This window comes from Entelurus aequoreus, linkage group LG06 (assembly GCF_033978785.1).
Source record: "Entelurus aequoreus isolate RoL-2023_Sb linkage group LG06, RoL_Eaeq_v1.1, whole genome shotgun sequence".
Taxonomy (NCBI): Eukaryota; Metazoa; Chordata; class Actinopteri; order Syngnathiformes; family Syngnathidae; genus Entelurus; species Entelurus aequoreus.
Window position 1 is genome coordinate 54,793,666 of NC_084736.1, and position 26,988 is coordinate 54,820,653.

The 26,988-nt window shown below is 38.2% G+C and overlaps 1 protein-coding gene across 3 annotated transcripts in view; it reads right to left on the reverse strand.

Moving 5' to 3' along the window:
• The window catches only part of kiaa0825 (KIAA0825 ortholog), a 478,810-nt gene that overhangs the window by 280,855 nt on the left and 170,967 nt on the right, over positions 1-26,988 (reverse strand). For all 3 annotated transcript variants that reach the window (XM_062050981.1, XM_062050982.1, XM_062050980.1), the window contains 5 exons: positions 21,713-21,931; positions 21,336-21,640; positions 18,883-18,989; positions 10,964-11,096; positions 6,445-6,594 (listed from right to left, as the gene is read on the reverse strand). In XM_062050981.1, coding sequence (XP_061906965.1) covers positions 6,445-6,594; positions 10,964-11,096; positions 18,883-18,989; positions 21,336-21,640; positions 21,713-21,931 — 914 coding nt within the window. The remainder of the gene's footprint in view (positions 1-6,444; positions 6,595-10,963; positions 11,097-18,882; positions 18,990-21,335; positions 21,641-21,712; positions 21,932-26,988) is intronic.

Below are 26,988 nucleotides of genomic sequence, written 5' to 3' on the forward strand. Positions count from 1 at the left end.
GTGTCTCCTAGCCACTCAGGCAAATCATATCGTCTAAAAATGCATTGTCTCATCGATAACGTGACATCATCGCGAGCGCGGAAAGTGCGCTATATATGTATATATATGTATATATATGTATATATATGTATATATATATATATATATATATATATATATATATATATATATATACACATCTAAGATATATATATATATATATATATATATATATATATATATATATATATATATATATATATATATATATATATATATATATATTTATATACACATATATATCTAATATATATATATATCTAATATATACATATATTGTTTTAACCCATTGCGGCCCCCGAGTCAAAAAGTTTGGGGACCCCTGCTTTAAAGACTGTGCTGGTGCTTAAAGGGTGCCCGAAAGAGTGCCTAAAAAAATTGAAAACATTCACATTTTTGTAAAACTAAACCAAACCCAACAATATTACTTTTACGGAATTGTATGACATTCAAGTTGAACAGACTAGTACGGTAATCAAAATACTTCATGTATATACAATAAACTATAACTAAGTAACACATTCAAAAACAAGAAATACAGTCCACAAAAAAATGATTTTGCGATGTCGCAATCCTGCTAATTCACGCAAATTGAACTAATCCCTGCAAAATATGTGCTGCCTCACAACTTTGTCCAAAGCTTCCAACTTCCCCGCACATTTTTGCCAATCAAATTCACCTCGCAGTGGCATTCAAACGTGCACATCAACCGTCTAATGCGGGTGTCAGAAACCCGCAGCTCTCGAGCTGCATGCGGCTCTTTAGTGCCGCCCTAGGGGCTCCCTGCACCTCTTTCAGAGATGTGTGAAAACGGAATAAGATGATACAAAAATTATATTTTTTGTTTTAATATATTTTCTGTAGTAGGACAAACATGACACAAACCTTCCTAATTGTTAGAAATCCCACTGTTTATGTTAAACATGCTTCACTGATGAGAGTATTTGGCAAGTGCCGTTTTGTCCTACTAATTGTGGTGATCCTTGAACTCACCGCAGTCAGTTTACATCAGGGGTGGGCAATTAATTTTCACCGGGGGCCGCATAAGCAACCCGAGCACTGCTGGAGGGCCACACGACAATATTTCAATTAAATTTTGCTCAATATTATTTTTGATATACCGTAAGATAAATAATAATGATGATAATAATAATAATAATTAATAATAATAATAATAATTTAATTTAACCTAACTTAACTTTATACAAAAGCAGATTGCTTTTGATGGTCACTTTATCCTGCATTATCCAACATTTTTCCCCATCAGATTTGGACAACCATCTGTTGTTAAAAATAGTTTTTAATCATATTTATTTTATATTGTTTTTTATATTGGTTTTATATGTAATTGTTTTTTCTTTTTATTCAGTCATTGGTGGAGCTAAGGATAATATTTGAATATTGTTTGTAATATTGTTGTGCAGCACTTTGGAAACATTTGTTGTTTACATGTGCTATATAAATAAAGTGGATTGGATTGTCACACCTGCCAGCGTGTCCCAACACGCATTTACCTCTGTGAACAAGTCATTACCTGTGGTTGTCTCTTTAATTGACTGCATCAGAGCTCTCATCCAAAGTTAGCAAAAAACAATCCATGTCTCCGGGCATTATCAGCGCAACAAAGTCCAATAAGCACTCCTTAATAAACTCTCCGTCAGAAAACGCCTTACTTTTTCTGGCGCTTTTGTGAGAAATGACGAAACTTGTCCTGACGGCTGCATCTCTGGGGGTGTGAAATATGGCACAAAGTCCTTGTTGGGTTTGCAGTTTTACCATCAACGCATCAGCCTCCCTTGCGCGCGCTTCATCAGACACATTCCGGTATTTTCCCTCGTGTTTCTTCGTGTAGTGGCGATTAAAATGATATTTAAACACAGCAACCTGTGTACCACACATTAAGCACACGGCTTTACCATTAATTTATGTAAAGAAATACTTGGCAGTCCATCTCTTGTTGGAAACACGCCATTCCTCATCAACTTTTCTTTTTTTAGCGTCTCATCACTTGTCTCTATGCACCTTCACTCACAGGTTCCCTCCGGACATACGGCATAAATAACACATTTCAAAATAAAAGCAGCACAGTTGTATTGCGCGCACGACATAGATGTTTTTTAAACTTTATTTTGTAATTTGTAATTGCGCCGTTCAATTCACTCACAATTGCACACGCGCATACGTCCACACGGAAGTAATACAAATAACGCTTTTCAAAACAAAAGCAGCACCGTTGTATTGCACACTCGACATAGATACTTTTTTAAATTTATTTTGTAATTTATGATTGGCCTCACGCGGGCCGGACAGGGATGCGCCAAGGGCCGGATGCGGCCCGCGGGCCGTACAATGCCCAGGTCTGGTTTACATGAACAACTTTCTGTGACGCTGCCACAGAAAGACGTGTTATATGCCACTCCTTCTTTGTCTCATTTTGTCCACCAAACGTTTTATGTTCTGCGTGAAATGCACAAAGGTGAGCTTTGTTGATTTTATTGATTTGCTGGAGTGCTAATCAGGCATGTCAATCCACGACTGCAAGCTAATCGATGCTAACATGTTATTTAGGCTAGCTGTATGTACATATTGCATCATTATGCCTCGTTTGTAGGTATATTTGAGCGAATTTAATTTCCTTTACTTATGTACTCTGTGTATTTAATTTTTCTCATAACACATTATCTGTATGTAATATTGGCTGCATTTCTCATAGTTGTTTGTGTGCTATGTTATTCCAGACCACAGCAAACGTTCCCCAGCTTGCAAAGACTGTAATAAATCCATTAGAAAAAGACAACCTGTCGTTTCCTTAAACTTGGACACAAACATCTATACCTTTGGCCATTCTGAGCCAGTAATTTCCAGAAGTTATCTCATCCTCCTTTTTACTAATGATTTCCAATGTTACAAAAATGTGTAGAATAAAAATTTAAATACAACATTTCTGTCAACAAAGATTTGCGTCAGCCTTTGATAGTAGGCTAATATAACTAATATAGACACTTACATCATGGGTTGTCTTCATTATAACACTAATATAAGGCTTTTAATTTTTTGCGGCTCCAGACAGATTTTTTTTTGTATTTTTGGTCCAATATGGCTCTTTCAACATTTTGGGTTGCCGACCCCTGGTCTAATGGAAATGTCTAATCAAGGTGTTTGTTTGTTGTGTAGACGAAGCAGGGACAACAACCTGGAACAATATATCAACTCTTTATTCCTCAAACGGAACTATTGCTTAGACCGACTTCCAGTTTCTGCCCACGTTGCTACACCTACTCAGTGGCCTAGTGGTTAGAGTGTCCGCCCTGAGATCGGTAGGTTGTGAGTTCAAACCCCGGCCGGGTCATACCAAAGACTATAAAAATGGGACCCATTACCACCCTGCTTGGCACTCAGCATCAAGGGTTGGAATTGGGGGTTAAAGGCATGCTGAAATGATTTTTTTTTATTTAAACGGGAATAACAGATCCATTCTATGTGTCATACTTGATCATTTCGCGATATTACCATATTTTTGCTGAAAGGATTTAGTAGAGAATATCGACGATAAAGTTCGCAACTTTTGCTCGCTGATAAAAAAAAGCCTTGCTTGTACCGGAAGTAGCATGACGTCACAGGAGCTAGTATTCCTCACAATTCCCCATTGTTTACAATGGAGCGAGAGAGATTCCGACCGAGAAAGTGATGATTACCCCATTAATTTGAGCGAGCATGAAAGATTCGTAGATGAGGAACGTTACAGTGAACGACTTGAGAGGCAGTGATGGACGTACCTTTTTTCGCTCTGACCGTAACTTAGGTACAAGCTGGCTCATTGGATTCCACACTCTCCTTTTTATATTGTGGATCACGGATTTGTATTTTAAACCACCTCGGATACTATATCCTCTTGAAAATGAGAGTCGAGCACGCGAAATGGACATTTAAAGTGACTTTTATCTCCAAGACAATACATCGGTGACACACTTAGCTACTGAGCTAGCGCGATAGCATCGTTCTCAAATGAAGATAGAAACAAAATAAATAAACCTCTGACTGGAAGGATAGATAGAAAATCAACAATACTATTAAACCGTGGACATGTAAATACACGGTTAATGATTTCCAGGCTGGTGAAGGTTAACAATGTTGTGCTAACGACGCCATTGAAGCTAACTTAGCAACCAGACCTCACAGAACTATGTACTCTCTCCTTTTTCTATTGTGAATCACGGATTTGTATTTTAAACCACCTCGGATACTATATCCTCTTGAAAATGAGAGTCGAGCACGCGAAATGGACATTTAAAGTGACTTATCTCCAAGACAATACATCGGTGACACACTTAGCTACTGAGCTAGCGCGTAGCATCGTTCTCAAATGAAGATAGAAACCCATCAACAGCCGTGCTCACCTGCATTCCAGCGATCAACGGCACGACGAAGGACTTTATCCGTGGGTTTGGCGGCAAGCATCGGCTAGGCGTCAGGGTAAGTAGTCCTTGTTGTGTTGCTGTAAGTATTGTAATGCCCCGCAGTGGAGAAGGAGTCACACAGACGAGGAAGCGCTGCTCAATTGCTTTATTAAAAAGCGGTAACTGGTTGTAGTTCAAAAAGTAACGCACACACATACACGAGCTGCTGTTAGCCAAAAATCGTAAATAAAAAAAGAATACAATGATTTGCAAATCCTTTTTAACTAATATCCAATTGAATAGACTGCAAAGACAAGATATTTAATGTTCCAAGTGAGAAACTGTGTTATTGTTTGCAAATATTAGCTCATTTGGAATTTGATGCCTGCAACATGTTTCAAAAAAGCTGGCACAAGTGGCAAAAAAGGTGGTGCCCTGATTGGATATAAAAGCAGCTTCCATGAAATGCTCAGTCATTCACAAACAAGGATGGGGCGAGGGTCACCAATTTGTGAACAAATGCATAAGCAAATTGTCGAACAGTTTAAGAACAACATTTCTCAACCAGCTATTGCAAGTAATTTAGGAATTTCACCATCTACGGTCCGCAACATCATCAAAAGGTTTAGAGAATCTGAAGAAATCACTGCACGTAAGCGATGATATGACGGACCTTGGATCCCTCAGGCGGTACTGCATCAAAAAGCGACATCAGTCTGTAAAGGATATCGCCACATGTGCTCAGAATCCCTTCAGAAAACCACTGTCAGTAACTACAGTTGGTCACTACATCTGTAAGTGCAAGTTAAAACTCTACTCTGCAAAGCAAAAGCCGTTTATCAATAACACCCAGAAACGCCGCCGGCTTCACTGGGCAGGAGCTCATCTAAGATGGACTGATGCAGAGTGTAAAAGTGTTCTGTGGTCTGACAAGTCCACATTTCAAATTGATTTTGGAAACTGCGGACGTTGTGTCCTCCGGACCAACCATTTGTGAAGGCACCATTAATGCTGAAAGGTACATACAGGTTTTGGAGCAACATACTGTATGTTGTCATCCAAGCAACGTTTTCATGGACGCCCCTGCTTATTTCTGCAAGACAATGCCAAGCCACGTGTTACAACAGTGTGGCTTCGTAGTAAAAGAGTGCGGGTACTAGACTGGCCTGCCTGTAGTCCAGACCTGTCTCCTATTGAAAATGTGTGTCACATTATAAAGCCTAAAATACCACAACGGAGACCCCGGACTGTTGAACAACGTAAGCTGTACATCAAGCAAGAATGGGAAAGAATTCCACCTGAAAAGCTTCAAAAATTGGTCTCCTCAGTTCGCAAACGTTTACTGAGTGTTGTTAAAAGGAAAGGCCGAGGTAACACAGTGGTAAAAATGCCCCTGTGCCAACTTTTTTGCAATGTGTTGCTGCCATTAAATTCTAAGTTAGTGATTATTTGCAAAAAAAAAAAGTAGTTTCTCAGTTCAAACATTAAGTATCTTGTCTTTGCAGTCTATTCAATTGAATATAAGTTGAAAGAGATTTGCAAATCATTGTTATCTAAATGCTCAACTTTTCAAACGTAAAACATACAAGGAGAATGTCTGCAACTTGTGGACAACAGAACACACAATAAGGAAACCTTTGGTGGTGTTTATTTGTGTAAAAATAATTAAGTATTGGCATTATAAGTTATCATGAAGTATAACAGTACAGTCATTTGACAATGAGCTCTGAGAAATATTTTCATTTCCTGCTATCTCGTTTTGTCTGTGTGGTATAAAACAGTTACTTGCACAGTATCTTGTCTGAGTCGGCATTCATTTAGCACCAAAATAAGGCAACTCTTTTTTACGGCCATTGCCATTATGAAACCAGGTTTTGTCGCCCATCCCTAGTAATGAACGGAAAGCAAAATTCTTCATATGTGAATTGATGCGTTATCTATGTTCAGAAATAGACCAAATAATTTGTCAATTCAACCTAAAAAACACAGTTTCCAAGTGTTCACTAACCTGATTCAGTTTCCTCTTGCCAATTCGATCAAAGTGTTCCAGTGGGTTGAACTTGTTGGCGTACTCATGATGACCAAGGTCAAAGTTGACCGAGTGAGGGGGATCAGCGTGCAAGTCTGAGCTCACATTTAATTTAGACATCAGAAAATCCTGTTGATAAGAAAAGGGAACGAGGTGATCAAGATGAAGAAAATTGCAGTCAAAAAATGTGTTCCGGTTTTTAGTATTTTAGCATTTATCTGCTGCAGCGCGTACTTTGGTGAAATGGCATCAAAAATAAATGTCAAAGTCATATCGTGCGTGTATTACAGTGTGTGTGAGTGGGCACGGGCGTCCTATTGCGAATCCTGCACTCCCATCCGTCACTTTGACATAGCTTGTGAAGCTCCTCGCCCTCCAGCTTACCGCTTGCCCAGTGTGTCCCTGACCTGAGTGTTCTAGTCTCACGGTGGAGCGGCTCCTGCAAACCTGCAGCACCCTGCTTGGAGAGCCCTTTCACTTTCTGTCACATGTTTCCATGCAGAGTTATTGCTGTTCATGGACTCCACTAACATCAGCCTAATGTACATCTTGCTGTTCTAAGCTGCATCCTTATAGACAAAGTGTGGCCAGGGGGCCATTTGATTTTTGAACGGCTTTCGGCACATTCCAAAAATACTATTAAAAAAAAACAAAAAGAGTGGACTGAAAGAGCAAACAGGTGAAATGTAACAAGAAAAAATTGCAATTTTGACTAAAAACATGTATGTATTAGCCATTCCTTTACCACTTTTGGTGTTCCTGGGATTAAAGGCCTCACCTTTTCTCCTCCAAACATATTGCTGGGTATTGTGGCCAAACAGCTTCATTTTGGTTTCATCTGACTACAGAAATGTCCCCCAGAAGGTCTTATCTGTGTCCATGTGATCAGCAGCCAACTTTAGATGAGCCTTAAGGTGTCACTTCTGGAGCAAGGGCTTTCTTCTTGCATGGTAGCCTCTCAGTTCATGGCGATGCAAAACACGCTTGACTGTGGACACTGACACATGTGTTCCAGCAGCTTCCAATTCATTGCAGACCTGCTTTTTGGTGGGCCTCAGTTGACTCTTGATCATCCTGACCAATTTTCTCTCAGCAGCAGGTGATAGCTTACGTTTTCTTCCTGATCGTGGCAGTGACAATACTGTGCCATGCACTTTATACTTACGAACAATTGTCTGCAAAGTTGCTCTTCGGACCTTAAGCTGACTTTCCTGACTTGTTGAAGTCAATGCTTTGTTTTTTCAGATCTGTGCTGAGTTCCTTTGACTTTCCCATTGTCGCGTTTGTAACCGAGTCTAATGACTGCATCACATGACTCCCTATATAAATGGGCTCAGAGAAGTCAACAGGTGTCGTCAATCATAATCACTCACATGAAGTTAAGAGGCCATGCCATGAAGCTCATTTGCTTTGATTGTAACTTTTCTACATCACCAAAAATGATCATGTATGTTGCTGTATGTATACTTCTGACCCAGCAGATTTGGTCACATTTTCAATAGACCCAATATAAATTATATCACAAAAAAATAAGAGTTGTAGAAATTATTGGAAACTCAAGACAGCCATGACATTATGTCATTCACAAATGTATGTCAACTTTTGACCACGACTGTATATATATTCATATATACATATTAGCAATGTATAGAGTGTATTTCTTTAAAGTTAAGACTAGTTTAAAGTTATCTTCATTGAAAAGTACAGTGCTTTTCCTTCAAAAATAAGGACATTTCAATGTGACCCCAAACTTTTGAACGGTAGTGTATATATATATATATATATATATATATATATATATATATATATATATATATACTGTATATATATATGTATATATATATGTATATATATACTGTATATATATATGTATATATATATGTATGTATATATATATATATATATATACACTACCGTTCAAAAGTTTGGGGTCATATATATATGTATATATATATGTATATATATACTGTATATATATATGTATATATATATGTATGTATATATATATATATATATATACACTACCGTTCAAAAGTTTGGGGTCACATTGAAATGTCCTTATTTTTGAAGAAAAAGCACTGTACTTTTCAATGAAGATAAGTTTAAACTAGTCTTAACTTTAAAGAAATACACTCCATACATTGCTAATGTGGTAAATTACTATTCTAGCTGCAAATGTCTGGTTTTTGGTGCAATATCTACATAGGTGTATAGAGGCCCATTTCCAGAAACTATCACTCCAGTGTTCTAATGGTATAATGTGTTTGCTCATTGGCTCAGAAGGCTAATTGATCATTAGAAAACCCTTGTGCAATCATGTTCACACATCTGAAAACAGTTTAGCTCGTTACAGAAGCTATAAAACTGACCTTCCTTTGAGCAGATTGAGTTTCTGGAGCATCACATTTGTGGGGTCAATTAAACGCTCAAAATGGCCAGAAAAAGAGAACTTTCATCTGAAACTCGACAGTCTATTCTTGTTCTTAGAAATGAAGGCTATTCCACAAAATTGTTTGGGTGACCCCAAACTTTTGAACGGTAGTGTATATATATATATATATATATATATATATATATATATATATAATATTATATGACTCATTTTTATGACTGAGACCCCGGGACTAGACTTGAGGGAAGCCTTAAAGGTTAAAACAAAATCTATAAATTGTATTGGTATATCAAAACGGCCCCCACATGCTTTAATATTTTAGTGTGCGGCCTTCAGTGGAAAAACTTTGGACATCCCTGTTATAGACACTATGCCATTTGTCTTTGTCATAATTCAGTTTAGTTTCGAGGAGTTCCATCAATAAAAAAAGTATAGGGACAGACCAAATCAATCTCTTGATTAAAAAAAAGGAAATAAAACCAAAATGGAATTGACCTACACAGGAAGTGCTTTGTTCAACAGTGGTTTTCCACAAACAGAACATCTATTAAATTAAGAATATAGCCGTTAATCCTATATAGTATTTGGCTGTATTTTGAAAGCAGGAGTAGTTTAATAACAAGTCCACCACATACTAAAGGACCCTTATATTATTTAGCATTTCTGGGGTTAAAATATGTTTGCGCACAAGAAAAAAACTGCCCTTTTTTCGCAGTTTTTGCCCATCATCCACAATCCCAATGTGAGACAAGAATACGCAATTTCTCATTTTGTGTGTGTTTAAGATAGTTAAACACTGTTAGCACAAGGCGGCTAACAATTCAGGTAATGAGGATTCACCTATTTTATCTATAAAGCTCTATAGAAAACAGCCAAAAATCTCCACCAATGTTTGATATACATGCTGTAACCATTGAGTACACTCACAGGCACATTAATAAATGTAATAATTACAGTATTTTTGTCTATTTAAGCATTACTGCAACGTATTTCCCTTGACACATTGATTCCACGCAAAACAACAAACGCTAGTTTCGTCATTAACAACTACCACTAATCATGCTTGACTACTTTAGGACAAATGAGGACCCGCAACCTTATCTTTTTGAGCCTGAATATACGGAGGATGACTTTTAGACGCTGGGACTAAGTAGATCGAGCTATAGTGAAATACAAAGCCATCATGTAGCATTAATGCTAAGTTCTTTATTAGAAAAAAATAAATAAATAACTAGTGCCAAGTGCTAAATGTTTTGTCAAAAAAATAAGGACCACACAAAACACTTACACTTACAATGTCCACGTTCACTAAGATGCCGACGGGTAGGAAGGTTGTATCTTACAGCACAAGACGCGTGCTCCAGGTTTAGCCGGTAAATTCAGCATAAAGCTCACTCATCTGACCAAAAATACTGGGAAAATATGAGCATTTTTTCCGCGCCTTCCTGGCGATGCTGTTGGGTCTAAGTTAAGAACTAAAGATTCTGATATCCACCAATTCATTCAGTTTGGGTTTTGAGCCGGTAGCGTTTGAAATTTCTTATTTTTAAACTTTTCTAAATGCAAAGATAAATCTGCAGCACCAGTAGCTAGCATTTCCTCTCGGCTCTTGATAGTAGCCTGAGGCGCTGTGTCACTCCGCGAGAAAAGTAGTTCCTCTGTGTTAGCGCAATACCAATGTCGCTATAGCTCGGTTAATATGCAGCTTGCGGCATATAAATGATAGATTTTTGGATGTTTTTTTTTTGTTTTTTAGAAAAGATTATCTGCATTGTTAGCAGTCTAGCGTTATCTTTTTTTTTTTTTACTATTCAGAAAAAATTTCACTTTGTTTTTATTTTAAGGCAAAATCAATCCACATATAGAAAAAAAAAGTTCTCTCACTCTAAAGTTTCCCCCTAAAGATACTAAAATGTAGCGATTCCTTTTATTCACCCTACATGTGGTGGATGAATATAACACAGGACATCGGTGCAGGTCTGAACCGTGGGCCAAGCAGCATGTCCCTCTTTCTTTCTTCTTCTCTCCCCGCCTTAACTTCTCCACAGCATGCGGCCTCGGGCCAGCAGCCACCCAACTGCCGGGGGAGAGGAAGTGCTTCCCTACCTCATTGCCTTGGATGATGTGATGGATGTGCCTCAGGTAGTTGCTGCCCCCTGCTCTGTGGCACACCTCCAGCAGCATCAGGCCCATTTTCTGCTCGGTCAGTTCGTGTGCAGCCACGCCACCCTCATGGACACTGCCAGACAAACGGGGAGGGTCAAAAGGAAACGAGCACATTGCTGCTGGTCTTTCGAGAGGAATAGAATCAGATAAACACAGGGCAATCAAATACTGTGTATACACGAGGGGTGCACAAAAAAATCCATTCACAAATCCGAATCGCGATTCTTATTTATCCCAATTCTTAATTAATTAAAAAAACGTTTTTTTTTTTAATTAGACACATTTTATTTGTTTTGTTTTTTTTAATAAAAATGAATTTAAAAAAACATGAATCTTTAGGCCATCTCCATGCAACCAAAATGAGCTTTTCTAACCTGCAACCTGTTTTGAAAAAGTGTCATTATAATTATTATACCAACTAAAACATGGCGAGAATCGACTTTGAACCGAACCGTCACCCCAGGATTAAATATCGGATCAAACCGTTAGGTGCCAAAGATTCACACCCATAATATACACTCACTGGACATAGCATTAGGCACACCTTTATGTGTTTAATTGCCGAAAGGGACAAGCGGTAGAAAATCAATTGATGGATGGAAGTTGGGCCGTAAGCGTCGCCTGGAGGGACGTTAAAAAAAAAAAATTCATTTCTCAGCTGTGGTCCATATGGGCCACTGCGATACTACGTTGTAATACAATTTTCCACCACTTGTGGCAGTAATGACAATATCAAACAAACAGAGAAAGTTAGGAGCTAAGGTCATAAAAGAGTTTCTTAAGTGCAAAAATTATGACTAAAGTAGTGACGCTATATATATATATATATATATATATATATATATATATATATATATATATATATATATATATATATATATATATATATATATATATATATATATATATATATATATATATATATATTATTATTTAATTAGTTAGAATTCATTTATTTTAGCACTGCTTAATTGTATGTAAACTATTTTAAAAAAATAAAAATACACATTTTATTTAAAATAAATGTTTTATAAAAAAAAATATATATATATTATTTTTAGGCCATCTCCATGAAACCAAAAGGCGCTTTTCTAACCTGTAACCTGTTTTGAAAAAGTTTCATTATAATTATCATACCAACTAAAACATTGCGAGAATCGATTCTGAACCGAACCGTCACCCCAGGATTGAAAATCGGATCAAACCGTTAGGTGCCAAAGATTCACACCCATAATATACACTCACTGGACATAACATTAGGCACACCTTTATGGGTTTCATTGTTGGGCCGAGAGAGTCCCCTAGAGGGACGTAAAAAAAAAATAAAGTTTCTCAGCTGTGGTCTTTAATTTTATTGACAGTTTATTTAAGAATATATATTATTATTTATTTAGTCCAGAGACCACCCGCTACCCCGAAAGGGATAAGCGGTAGACAAAGGATGGGATGGATAGTTAGAATTGATTTACTTTAGCACTGCTTAATTGTATGTAAATATTTTTAGTTTTTTTTATCAGAATCCCTTCTATTGCAGTATATTTGATCAGTATTTATTCTTAATATTATTTGTGATTAACGCGTGGTTTCATATCATTTGACAAGGTGTATCCTGTTAAAGTGTAATTAGGTCAGATATAATTATTGAATGCCATTAAACCAGGTTTTTTTTATCTTGATAGATTGAAAATTAACACCAATGAGTTGACTGATGAACATTATCACATAGTTTATTCAGAAAATATAAATAACAACGAATAAAGATAGAATACTATTAACCGCAACACATAAGTGTAAAAAAAAAAAAAACCCAACAACATTATGATTTGTACAATTTAAGAATGTGCTTGTTCTATTTTTAAACACAGAAAACAATCTGAAGTTGTCTTTATTTTGAAGTTATCGTGCCGTGATTTTACCAGTCCGGCCCACTATGAAGTAGATTTTTCTCCATGTGGCCCCCGATCTAAAATGAGTTTGACACCTCTGCATTAAAGTCAAGGGTAAGATGACTAAATCAGTGTTAATATCTAGGTATGTAGTGGAAAAGTTGGGCCCCGAGGCCAAAATGGTTAAGAACCCCTGATCTAATAGGACGGCTGTATCAAAATTGCCTTTTTAAAGACCTTGAAGCACCTAAAAGCACAAACATATTCCTACTTAACTATCAGCGGTCCCTAAAGAAGTGTCCCGTGAGTTTGCACAGAAGCAGAAGTGTTTCCTGCGACTATTGGTGAAACATTTTAAGCGAATCTTGACCGAAGGATGTGTGTGCACTAAAAGTGATTTGTGCGTACGCTTAAGCATGTCCTGCGTGTGTGTGTCTGTGTGTGTAATTGTGTGTCAAGGTCCCCCGCCCATGTACGGTCCCCATCCCTGACAGATGCCCCCATCATTTTCCTAACCTTCCTATACAGATGGATGTTATCGTCCATCAAACCTTCACACGCACTTCCTGTCATTGTTCCCTCTCAATGGCTATCCTCCTTGGTAATTATAAGGTGCTAGGCATGCTGCCTGTCAGCCCGTCATTGGCTACTTGACATTGAAGGTGGCGAAGGAAGCGCGGGCCCTGTCTTGTCCGCGCGTCGCCTCCTCCTTTTCGCCTGGCGTCCCCAGCGGTCGTGTTGTCGAGGACGCTGGCTGTGCACCCGTGTCAGCACCTGTGCCGTGTATCCTTTCCTGTCTATCACTGTGCAGGTGAAGCAGATGATTGGATTCAGTCAGCGGGGTGATTAATGAGGGCCCCTCCGGATTTGGGACAGCCTATCAATCATGTCATTAGGGCCAATGTGCCCTGAAAGAGGCAGACCTCCGCCAAGGAATAACTGCATTCATCTTCATCTGGGTATGCATCCCGTCAGCCGGCCAGGGTCACCATGATGGAGAACAATAATCTTCTCCTCTACAAATTACTTTGCAAAGACAAGTTGGGTGACTACAGGAGGAGGGGCGGGGCTAACGCAGGTAGATGAGAGGGGGAATCAGGTTGGGAGGACATATGTTCTTTGTAGGGAAGCTTTAAAGGATACCTTTGTGTGTGAAAGTGAGTGAAGTTGCTTTTTTGGAGTAACTCCATCTGACACACACACACACACAGTCTTGTATTTGTTACCTTTTTGAGACCTCCAAAAAAGGCCTACCTCTTTAGGACCACCCTTTCTAGATATATGAAGATTTTTTTTAACAACATTAAAAATACACAGTGTACATACTATGCCAATATAAACAAGCTTGTTGTGAAAAATAAGTTGGAATTTCACAAGAAAAAGGTCACAACTTCACAAGAAAAACTTAGAACTTGGCAGTATTATAATAAAAGTTGTAATTTTACTCAAAGCAAGTCAATATCTTACAAGAAAAACTGAACATTTGTGCAATATTGTGATAAAATTAGGAATTGTTTTTAATAACAGTCGCAATTTTACAAGAAAAGCTTAACAATTTGATAATTTTATGAAAAGAGTTGTACTTTTAATTGACAAAAGTCACAATTTTATAAGAAAGCTTTAAAACATTTTGGCAGTATTAAAATGGTAATCAGAATTTTACTTGGCAAATTTTACTCAAAAAATGTCACTGTGTTACAAGAAAAACAAAAAACTGGCAATGTTGTGATACAAGTCAGAATGTTTTATGACAAATGTCACCATTTTCCATTAAAAAGTAATCATTTTACATAAAAAAGTAATATTTTTAAGATAAAATATTGCAATATTACAGAAACAGAAAAAATCTGAGAAATTGGTCCCAATTTTATAAGAAAAAAGTAGACACATTGTGAGAAAAAGACTGGTTTTAGTAATGTTTTTTTTATTTTTTGTTTGTAATTGGTTTTTAATCTTCAATATTTACTTCAAGTTATTACAGTATGTCTCTATATACATATTTATTTTATTTGTTTCATTAGTTTTTGTCAGAGGGAGCTCATTTTACTTTCTTACAAACACTTGTTTTTCCATATGTTGGCCAGAGGGGGAGCACTTAAAATTTGTACACACACTTGTTATTTCATATGTTGACCAGAGGGGGAGCACTTTTAAAACCGACACACAGTCAATTTGAAAAATCCCTTCTTTTTGGGACCACCCTCATTTTGATAGATCTCACCACCAGGGGTGCAGATGAGACATTCTTTATTAGATGCAATGGTTTTCCATATTGGGACCACGATTTATGTCCTAACTTGTTTACCGGTCCTGATATGGAAGGTACTTTTCCTTGTTGATGTCTCAAGAAGGGTAGAAATGCAAGAACACACACACACACACACACACACACACACGCGCGCGCACACACACACACACACACACATACACACACACACAAACACACACACACACACACACAAACACACACACATGCACACACACACGCACACACGCACACAAACGTCTGTTACTCGGACACTGTGTTGTGATTGTTTACAAGCCAGGCGTCACTTCCCTGTGAAGGTTAGTTTAATGAATAGTAATGATCTCACTGAACGCCTCAGACAGGTGATACATAATCACTCATCCTTTTCTCTCCTCGTAAGACACACACACGCACACACACACTCACACACACACACACACTCCCCATGCCATCTCCGAGCTTCCCGCCAACGCCCACCCACTCTCCTCCTCCTGTCACCGTATGAAAAAAAATTACCGTAATTTCCGGACTATAAGCCGCTACTTTTTCCCCTCGTTCTGGTCCCTGCGGCTTATACAAGGGTGCGGCTTATTTACGGCCTGTTCTTCTCCGACACCGACGAAGAGGATTTCGGTGGTTTTAGTACGCAGGAGGAAGACGATGACACAATGATTAAAGACTGACTTTTCATATACCGGTAGGCTGGTTATTTTGATAATGTACAGGCGAGCACTTTGTATTACTTTGCACCGTTGTATTATTTGTACTCTGCACGAATGCTGTTCGCCATGTCAAAGATGTGAAAGTTTGATTGAATGATTGAAATATTTATTGTTAATAAATGGGACGCTTTGCGTTCCCAAACAGTCATCTCTGTCCCGACAATCCCCTCCGTGGTAGCAGGAACCCCTATATACTACGGTAATTACACATCAAAACCCTGCGGCTTATAGTCGGGTGCGGCTTATATATGGAGCAATCTGTATTTTCCCCTAAATTTAGCTGGTGCGGCTTATAGTCAGGTGCGGCTTATAGTACGGAAATTACGGTACATATTAATGTTTATCTTTTTAAATTTCATTGACTCTTTTCATGAAAGTTGCCATTTTTTTGCCGGCGTGGCATGGTCTTGGTGAAGAAAGAAAACGCGGGGCCGCAGGTCCGGCAATAGCGTGCAGAGAAAAAGGTCATAGGTCAGCCTGCAGTGCACTTATCATCATGTTGCACAGGAAATGTGATCATAATTCATCGATCACTTCAAATCAAAAATTTTTTTATTTTTTACTTCACTAGATGGACATTGGCCTGAGCTGCTTCTCTCTATATGCAAATCATGCGCTGTGTGTGAGGCCCCGCGCTATATGTTGGAGGCCATGTTTGGCATGGATAAGCATGTAAAATATCATTTAATGAATGACAGGGCTAGCGATGGGTACCAAATCCAGTGCTTTTTTGTACCTACAGGGCCCCCAATTAATGTAAAATCCTTCATGTAATCCAACAGTGCCATTTCACGGTACCCGAGTTCTGCATGACGTCAGCCCTGTCGCACTTGGCCATCACTCCAGCAGCACTGAGAGCGGACTCAGCCAAGCTACCTCTAGTTAATGTGTCAATTGTCTATGCCCACAAAGAAATTGAGTCAAAAAACGCTCCAAAGTAAGCAAAGTGAGGCTTCACCTTTCCAAAAATGCGCTAGCTTGATGCTAATATACGTTATAACTTTCCAATCGACATGCTACTGATTAGCATTGGCGATTTTACATGGGGGTTTCAACACCTCCAAATTTGTTAGTGAAAACTACAACGAAGATGCACGTCCCAATCAAACAGCTGGTGCAACACTTACAGTGTTAATGCTTTTTAGAGCGCCACAAAAAAAAAAAAAAAAAACACCATAAAGTATACATTGCTGCCATCTAACGTCCTGGACTTGCAACTGCAATTTCAAATGTGATAATAAAACAAGATATAACAAGTGGATAGCAATTTTCATAATCAGCTCATTTTTGAATGTTGCAATAAAAAAAAGATTACATTATAAAATATATACAAATATACACATATATATATATATATATATATATATATATATATATATATATATATATATATATATATATATATATATATATATATATATATATATATATATATATATATATATATATATATATATATAGATGGTATTGTGGCCAAAACAGCTACATTTTTGTTTCATCTGACATCACATGGACAAAGATAAGACCTTCTGGAGGAAAGTTCTGTGGTCAGATGAAACAAAAATGTTGCTGTTTGGCCACAATACCCCGCAATATGTCTGGAGGAGAAAAGGTGAGGTCTTTAATTCCAGGAACACCAACCCTACCATCAAGCATGGTGGTGGTAGTATTATGCTCTGGGCTTTTTTTGCTGCCAAAGGAGCTGGTGCTTTAAATGTAAATGGGACAATGAAAAAGGAGGATTACCTCCAAATTCTTCAGGACAACCTAAAATCATCAGCCCGGAGGTTGGGTCTTGGGCGCAGTTGGGTGTTTCAACAGGACAATGACTCAAACACACGTCAAAAGTGGTAAAGGAATGGCTAAATCAGGCTAGAATTAAGGTTTCAGAATAGCCTTCCCAAAGTCCTGACCTAAATGTCAGAAAACCAACAAATTTAGCTGAACTGCACCAATTTTGTCAAGAGGAGTGGTCTAAAATTCAACCAGAAGCTTGCCAGAAGCTTGTGGATGGCTACCAAAAGCGCCTTATTGCTTTGAATCTTGCCAAGGGACATGTAACCAAATATTAACATTGCTGTATGTATACTTTTGACCCAACAGATTTGGTCACATTTTCAGTAGATCCATAATAAATTCATAAAAGAACCAAACTTCATTAATGTTTTTTGTGACCAACAAGTATGTGCTCCAATCAGTCTTGTAGAAATAATTGGAAACTCGAGACAGCCATGACATTATGTTCTTTACGAGTGTATGCAAACTTTTGATCGCAACTGTATGTATATATATCTAAAGCTCCTTGAATCGTTGAATAAGGGTACAAGGAATTGGTACTGTATTGGTTCCAATGTGAACAGTACCCATCCATAGACAGTGCACACGTCTACCTAGCCCCTTCCTGCTCTTATTAATTATTTTTATTGTCCATCTTGGACAATAGTCAGTGTTAGTGTCGGGCAAGCAAGGGTATGATTTAAAATTTTTGGGACTTTGGCATATCCCAATCACACAAAAACAGGTACCAATAGGTAAATAAAGTTGGTTTTGCACAATAAAACCCTTTAAGGTTATCAACCTATCCTGAAATGTTCCTGTGATAGATTTGATGTTAAATAAACCCAACATCTACTGGAGTTGAGTTGATAAAGCGTCCTCTACGATCTTCTCAGCCTTTTCAAGTGCAAAAGTCCAAAATAACTTGACAATAACAGCTGATGGTACTGACTACTCAATATTCAACTTGTTTTACTTCTATGGAGGAAATAAGTGTCACACCCTGAAATGGATTCCACAATAGTTACATTCTGTCCATGTATGTTACATACCTTCCCTGACTACCAGCCATATTTTTATATTTAATACATCACATGTATAATACATCAAATTAAAGCAAATGGTTTAAATAAAATGATACCCCGGGTGAATATTCAACATGAAGTGACGGATGTCGTTCCATTTTGACCATGACCTCTGTATTAATATCTCCATTTGACCTCTCACCTGTCTGTGCAGAGTTTGCGGGCCTTGTGCATCTGCATGTTCATCCACTTTGGCCGTTTCTCCTCCAGAGCCTGCAGTACTTTGTGTACCGTGGGTTTGGGAACACCCTGTCACGGACAAAATACAGGAGGGAGAATTTTGAGGGATGATCATGATGACGAGATTGTGTTCACCACAACAGCACAATGATGTAGAAATCATATTTTGTTATTATAAACAATATGGGTTTTCGTATAAAAAATGCACACTACCGTATTTTCCGGACCATAGGGTGCACCGGATTATAAGGCGCACTGCTGATGAATGGTCTATTGTTTATCTTTTTTCATATATAAGGTGCACCAGATTATAGGGTGCATTAAGGGATTCATATTATTATTATTTTTTCTAAATGTAAAACACTTCCTTGTGGTCTACATAACATCTAATGGTGGTTCTTTGGTCAAAATGTTGCATTGATGATGTTTTACAGATCATCTTCAAGCCGCTGTTTGACAGTGGCTTCCGGAAGCGTCGTTTTGTGGGCGGTCTTATTTACGTGGTTCATCTTCGGCAGCGTCTTCTCCCCGTCATCTTTGTTGTAGCGGTGTAGCGTGCAAGGACGGGGGTGGAAGAAGTGTCAAAAGATGGAGCTAACTGTTTTAATGACATTCAGACTTTACTTAAATCAATAACGGAGCAGCATCTCCTCATCCGGAAACAACAACACCGGAAATGTGTCCCGTGATAAAACCGTCCGACTGGAACTCTCTAATAACTAAAGTTCCTTGGGTGAATAATGTAAACTCACTATACCAGTATGTTTTAGCCCTTTCATGGCGACTTTACTGGCAGATATAAGTAAAAACTTTTCACTACTTTATATTAGAAATGACAACAGCGGAGGATGAATGTACCATAACAATAAGATAGAGAAAAAGAAGAAGCTACAAAGGCGGACTACAAAGGCGGACTACAAAGGCGGACATGCACAATTTTTCAGGATTTATGCAGATCCCAAATACAGATCCGCAAGTACCAGAAGGTAAGAAAAGTTACTTTTGCATAATATTGCGAAACAAAACGCCAGACAATATGTCTTACCTTATACACACATCATAATAATACTCGTAGGTTTAACGCGCCGACAATCGTTCAAGCGGTGTGGCTTCATAGCTTACCAAAGTTGGACTAAAACATTACGATATATTTTTGAGCGCAGTGTGTAATGTTCTATATTTTCAATTTAACATTTAAAATGTTGGTGATGTTTACTTGAGACATATTGCTATCATAGTGGCAATATACACTTATCTCTTATGTTTGACTGCCATGTACTGGTCACACTTATCATTACACCATATACCAAATAAAATAGCTTCGAGGTCGGTAAGCTCAATCAAACTTATTCCATACATTAGGCGCACCAGGTTATACGGCACACTGTCGAGTTTTGAGAGAAAAAAAAAGATTTTATATGCGCCTTATAGTCCGGAAAATACGGTATATACTCATCACACTTCCCTCATTAGAATGACCTAACCCTGAACAATGAAAGGAAAGTATAGAGTAACTAATGTTGGGCGAGAAAACGATACCATATATAGCAATAGGTACATAATCGATAAAAAAAAAAAACGCGTTTGATAACATTTTCAATATTTTTTTTCTTCTTTGTCGGAAGAAACCGGGAGTTGCAAAGCAAGGTTGGTTGCATGAAAAAAGGCACTTGCTCTTTGGTAACCGAGCAACGCAGGAAGTGATCACTGATCAGTGGGAGTGACACGCCAACAGCCAATCAGGGAGCAGTATCAACTTGTTGTCTCGGTGTTGATTCTTAGTAAGGAGTGAGAAGACAAAGTAAAAATGAAGAAATTGTAGATAAAACGGTAAATGTCACCCTGGCAGTATGGCAGTTTTTTGGATTTTAAAAAAGGGACCATAGGCCCATACAATGTGGTCTGTAAATTAAGCAAGGCGCTCGTCAACACCAAGACCGCTTACAATACACCACACTCACCCTTTAGAGCACAGCTGTAACATCCTGGCACTAAACCTGCAGAGAATAGCTCTTATCGGGTTTCTCTATGTTTACATTTTGTTACACTTTATGAAGCATTTCTTACGTATTCCTTATTTTTGCACCTTCATTTTAAGAGGTGTTCAATTGTAGAATTTTGTTTACATTGAATGTTTTCCATGCGCGTGTTGACATTTCCTTTCCTTTCTGTCTTGATAGCTGAGGGTATTATAATCAGAGGAAGGTTATATTTTAAATCAAAAGGTTTCCATACATGTTTTTCTCCTGGTCCTTATTTTTGATAATTAATGAAAAATATCAATAATCATCGATATCGACCGATATAAAACACATATCGTGATACAGTTTGCCCGAAGCGCGTTTTAGAGTAACTATATATTATCTATTTAGACCCTCATGATTGCTATTACTGCTCCATTATTCACAACTTCACCTTCTGCTGAATCCCCATTGAAGCCTGCAGACACTCGGCCAGCAGAGTCAGGCGGTCCTTGGCCTGGCAGTTCAAGGCCAGTCCACTGATCTCCTCCAGTGAGTGCGGGTCCCCCAGTCCATGGATCAGGCAGTTCAACAGGGACCACAGCAGCAGGCCCACAGAGCGCAGCTGCCGGGCATGCTGGGAAAGGTGTTTCTCAGCCACTTGGAAGAGATGGCGGATGGGGAGGGGCAAAGGCGCTACCAACAACGGCAGGTTGGTGAAAATGAAGGACATGGCTTGGATGGCAAGGGATATGCCAGCTGCAGGGAGAGATTGCAAACCTGTTGCTCCGTGGGGCAGGAAATAGTTACAGTACAGTACTCTATGCCTACTTTTTGAAGATGAGGAACCTTTCCTTTGCGTCTCCACAGGTGCATACTTCCAATCCTTGGGAACTTTAGCCAGAACACTTTCTGGAACATCTCTCGCCCCGAAAACTCCACTGGGCTCCTCTGTCGCCATGGAAACCAGGTGAGTCAGGAGGCTATTGGTGGACTTGGTGACTATCACTCGGATACAGCCGATCACAACAGGCTCTGTTTGTGACGTTTCTGATGAGAGAGGTCAACAAATAAAGCAGGGGCGGCCAAACTTTTTTCAATGAGGGCCGCATACCAAAATATTTAAGGATGCGGGGTTCATTTTGATACATTTTGTACATTAAATATGCTAAAACCAGTACAATCAATGGCAGGTCGTGTGGTTCCCACCTAGGCCTTCAGTGATGTCTGACTTCAATGATTACCTCTCAAAATACCATAATTGATGTCACCACATGACCATTGCTGGAGAAATACTATACAGGAACACATTTACGCACTACTGACATTAAAGCCCCTCAACAGTATACAAAATGGGCTATTTTCTGGCTAATTTAAAAATCAATAAACCCGCATAAGCAATTAAAACATATCTTATGTGGTACTGTCAAAATTAAAATTGCAAAAAACATATTAAACGTGAAAAAATAAAGAAATAAAATATTAGAACTCACAATTTGTAGCACTCATTTGACGCTGTATAAGCCAGTGGAACCCCGCGTCGTCGGTTAATTCGAGTGGAAATAGCGAGCATTTCCCCATTTCATCACCAGAAAAGCTGAGCTAGCTTCCGGGGTTGGCCGAGATCGTCTCACAAGATGTAGTTTCTCTTTAAATATCCTTCTTGAAAATGGCCTTGCAAATATATATCTGCCACCTAATCAACGTTTTGTTCTCCTTCTCTGCTAGCCTGGTATGGCTACGGCGCAACACTTCCTGCTAAATTGAAACTTGTGAATAGATACTCACTTTGGAGTGACGAGTATCCAATCACAGTCTCGTTAACATCAGGCTACTTAGATAGGCTACTGTCAACAACTTGTGATCTGATTGGCTATCGCAACTGTCTATCAACTGTATGTGTCCTCAAATTCATCCGCTAACAGTCCCGACGAGTATCCAATCACAGGACGCGTAAATGTCACGTTTAACGTGAGGACATCTAGAAGGCCTTACTGACAACAACTTGTGATCTGATTGGCTATCGCAATTATCTATCAACTGTATGTCCCCGTTCACTTACAGTGCACGGACGCCCGCATTGTTGATTCTGAAGGCAGATTTCGTACAGCATGGCAACATAAGCTAGCTGAATTCTGATTGGATAAAAACTCTAACTTAAAAACAACAGCACTGGAAGGAGCATAATATGACATTAAGAGAATATGAATACTTTTAGATATTTAGGGAAAGTAAATTACTTTTGTCTTTAACTATGATCATTGATTTCTGGTTATGTTAGGCCAGCAGAGAAGGCCTTGCTGGCCCTGACAGCCCACCACTGAGTACAAGGTAGGTCAATATATGATAAACTACCAGAACAAAACATCCACATCTTAGCTCTGTGTTATAGATAACAAAGAAAATTATATTAATTATTATTTTCATGATGATTTCATTTTTTAAATGATTTTATTTACCTTCTGGTAAATTGTAAAGCATTTTGAATTGTCTTGCATAATTATTGTGCTCTAAAATTAACTTGCTTGCCTCATCTAACCCCCTTGAGGTGTTACATTTCTAATTTATCATTATTCTTTACCAATATTGGTATGACACTACCAACCACGTTTTTTGAAGTCTTTAGCACGGCCGCCATAACTTGCAAGAAATGTATAAACCGGACATATGGGAATCATCAAAGACCGCATACAATCGTCGGCCATTTTAGTTTTCAGGTCCCATTTTTTGGGAAGAATTCGGCTTGTTTTTGTGTGTGATGTTCTAATCCTGGACGTGTTTAATTTGTCTTTAGAATGTGTCGCGGGCCAATGAAAATGCCCCCCCCCTGAAATAAAGCTTAACTACTCGTGATTTAATGTTGAGGTATGTTAGTGTGTGCATTTTTTGGCACCGTTCCCTAATTGGGTCAATCCAGAAGAACCATTAATGATACGGCTATCTGTATTTTATTTTATTTTTTTATATCCAGCTAGTTGTGACACCGCCGACGACAATGCTCTATGCAATATTTGTCCCAAAGTAGTTTGGTCCAAGGTGGGAAACAGCAGCAACTTCATGAAACCCTGACAACATACTCATGGAATTATTATTAAGAAAAATGCATTAAAATAAATGTGCTAGCTCGATGCTAATTTACATTAGATTCAACACATAGATGTGTTAGAGGAATATTTTTCCACCTTTGGATGCTACTGGTTAGCATTGGTTATTTTACAGACAGATTTCAACACCTCTTAATAGGAAAATTGAATACTAAAATGCATATTACTGTAAAATCAAACAGTTGATGTGTATTAATACTTACAGGCAAACACTTTTGCAGGGCTTGATATACTACTGAATAGTAGGAGTGTCAAAAAAAATTAATCTATTTTTACGTTACTCGTGATTCAAATTTTTAACGATCCTTAATCGTTAAAAAAAAATCTAAAAACTTTTTTTTTTCAATCTGTCCTGTCCAGCCAATCAGACAAATCATATAGTTGATGTAGATGATCTATATCAGCTGTACACATTTACTTTAGAAAAGAGAAGTGTTTGATACTTCTCTTGTTGTCTTATTTGTATTTGACTTTACTAAATGTTTGGGAAGCATTTGATTTAAAAAACAAAACAAAAAACAGTTTCAGCAATATAGAAATTGATCAGAGCTGTTTATGTATTTTATGGAGGAATGTACTTAATCCTAGCACTGCCACCCAATGTTATGGATGAATCAAGAATTGTTTTGAATCGAGAATCAATTTTGAATCGAATCGTTACCCTCAAGAATCAAAAAAATCATGTGGTGCCCACAGATTCCCAGCTCTAATGACTACTAATGAATATTGGTATCGGTAAGAAATATTGGTATTGATATCAATAAAATCCTAGCAATATACATCCCTACTCACAGGTGGCCCGCCATATATTTTTGAAAACTCCTTAATCCTGCATTTTTACCTCTTATCTAGTTCAGGATCATGAGTGATGTGGAACCTATCCCAGCTGACTAATCAACCTTGGTTGATTAGTGAGGAACAAAAATAAAATATAATACATTTGTATTTATGATTAAAAATAGGCACATTAAGTTACTTGCAAAAGCAACAAATAAGTAAGTGAACATCAAATATTGTGAGTCAGTCGCAATACTTCATGATGTCAGAGACAGAAATGTCAGCTATAGCCACTCGATTGTTGAGATATTCTGCAAAAATGTCTCCAATAAAGCAAGTCATAACCGGTTAAATTCAGATGTGTTCAATCAACTTTCAGTGGCCTAAAGTGTTAGTACCCTCTCAAGGTGCGCATATGTATAGTCCGTCTTCCATGGTGCTGCCCTTTCATATTCAGCTCATATTGATGGCAGCCTAGCGATGCTGCATTGAAGCTGTGTGGCAGCCATAAATTTCCCACAGTAGCAGCTGTAGGAGCAAATGCTACAGGAGAGATAAAGTATTGGAAGTGCTGGGAAATCTTAAGGGACGTCTAACCAACGTGTGACCTCAGACCCGCAGAAAAAGACTGGAGCGGAACACAAAATGATATAGCTGTTTGACGAGGCAGTGCTGCTTGGCAGGTAAGACCTAGACCTATTTTTCAAAGTCACTTAGTTTTTACACAGCAGCCATTCTATTAAGGGATTGCATGTATGCTGGTGTATTGATTAGAAACCAGTGCCACTTGCTCCTACAGTATGTGATGCAAGTGGAACAGAGAAACATGTATATATGAATGTGAATAGCTGGAATAAAAACAGGATTTGGCACAGCCCAGTAACGTCAATTCCGGAATATAAGCCACTACTTGTTTCCTACACTTTGAACTCTTCATCTTATAAAACGGTGCGGCTAATTTTGGGATTTCTCTTCCCTGACGGCCATAATGCAAATCAATCAATTAATCAATCAAAGTTTATTTATATAACCCTTAATCACAAGTGTCTCAAAGGGCTGCACAAGCCACAACGACATCCTTGGCTCAGATCCCACATCAGGGTACAAACTAGTAAAAAAAAAAAAAACACAAGCAAAGACACTGAATAGGTGTGTTATTGTTTGTGCTACGGCGCCATCTTTTGGACGAGTTCGCTTGCCCCAGGTGTTGCGGCATGAACATCTACAGTATTTTCTTGTTTAGTGCTTTCCACCAGAAGTACAAGTGCCATTCCGTCTTCTAGCCATCCACAACGGTTCTACCCGTATGGATTCTTGATTCATCACTCCAAGCAATGTTGTAAGTTTTACAATATAACTAAAAAGATTCTTACTTACTAAACCGTCCCATGTCTGATGTCTGTAGGTGTGTTGTCATGCATGTTTGTATGTGCTTTCGTAATGTAATCAAGCTAGCGTCGTTGGCATTAGCTAATATGCTACTATGTTTCCGAGTGTCTGGGTTAGTATTATTAACTTAAAATGGCATTCTTTTTGTATTGTTTCAGTTTCACCATTTTTTTTGTAAATTCAACAATATGTCTTGGTGGAGTTATTGAGTCTGTTTAGCTGATTGGAGAGCTAGCTTCTGCAGCTAGTGAGTCCATGACAATGGCTTTTGTTTGGTTTGATCAGCCGTTTTACTGCCGTGTTACAGACACCGCATGGAAACAATTAGGTATGTAAATAAACAATTACAAAATATTTCTGTGTAAATGACTAATTTCACAAAGTATATATCTGTAGCTTATAGTCCATTGAGTATAATGCATGGAAACAAATGTTTTTCTTAAAAAACGTTAGCGGGTGCGGCTTATATCCCGGTGCGCTCCGTAGTCCGGAAAATACAGTAATTAACATAATTTGCCTGTGTAATTAAACAGTGATTGGATGACAGTGATGGTCTACCTTGCTCCCGTCGTCTCAATGTCTTTCTTTCCAAGTCCAGACTTAACCCTAATTAATACTCCAATAACTTACAGTCGACCAGAATATAAAAATTACAAAGTAAGTACAAAAACCTCCACAGGGGCTCTCTGTCAAAATATGCATTAGATAAAGATAAGAAAAAAGGATTAAAAAAAAAAAAAAAAAAAAAAGAATAATCATGGTTTTGCAATTGCACACTAGCCCTTGAAATATCATGAAATATTACAAGTAGAGATGTCCGATAATATCGGTCTGCCG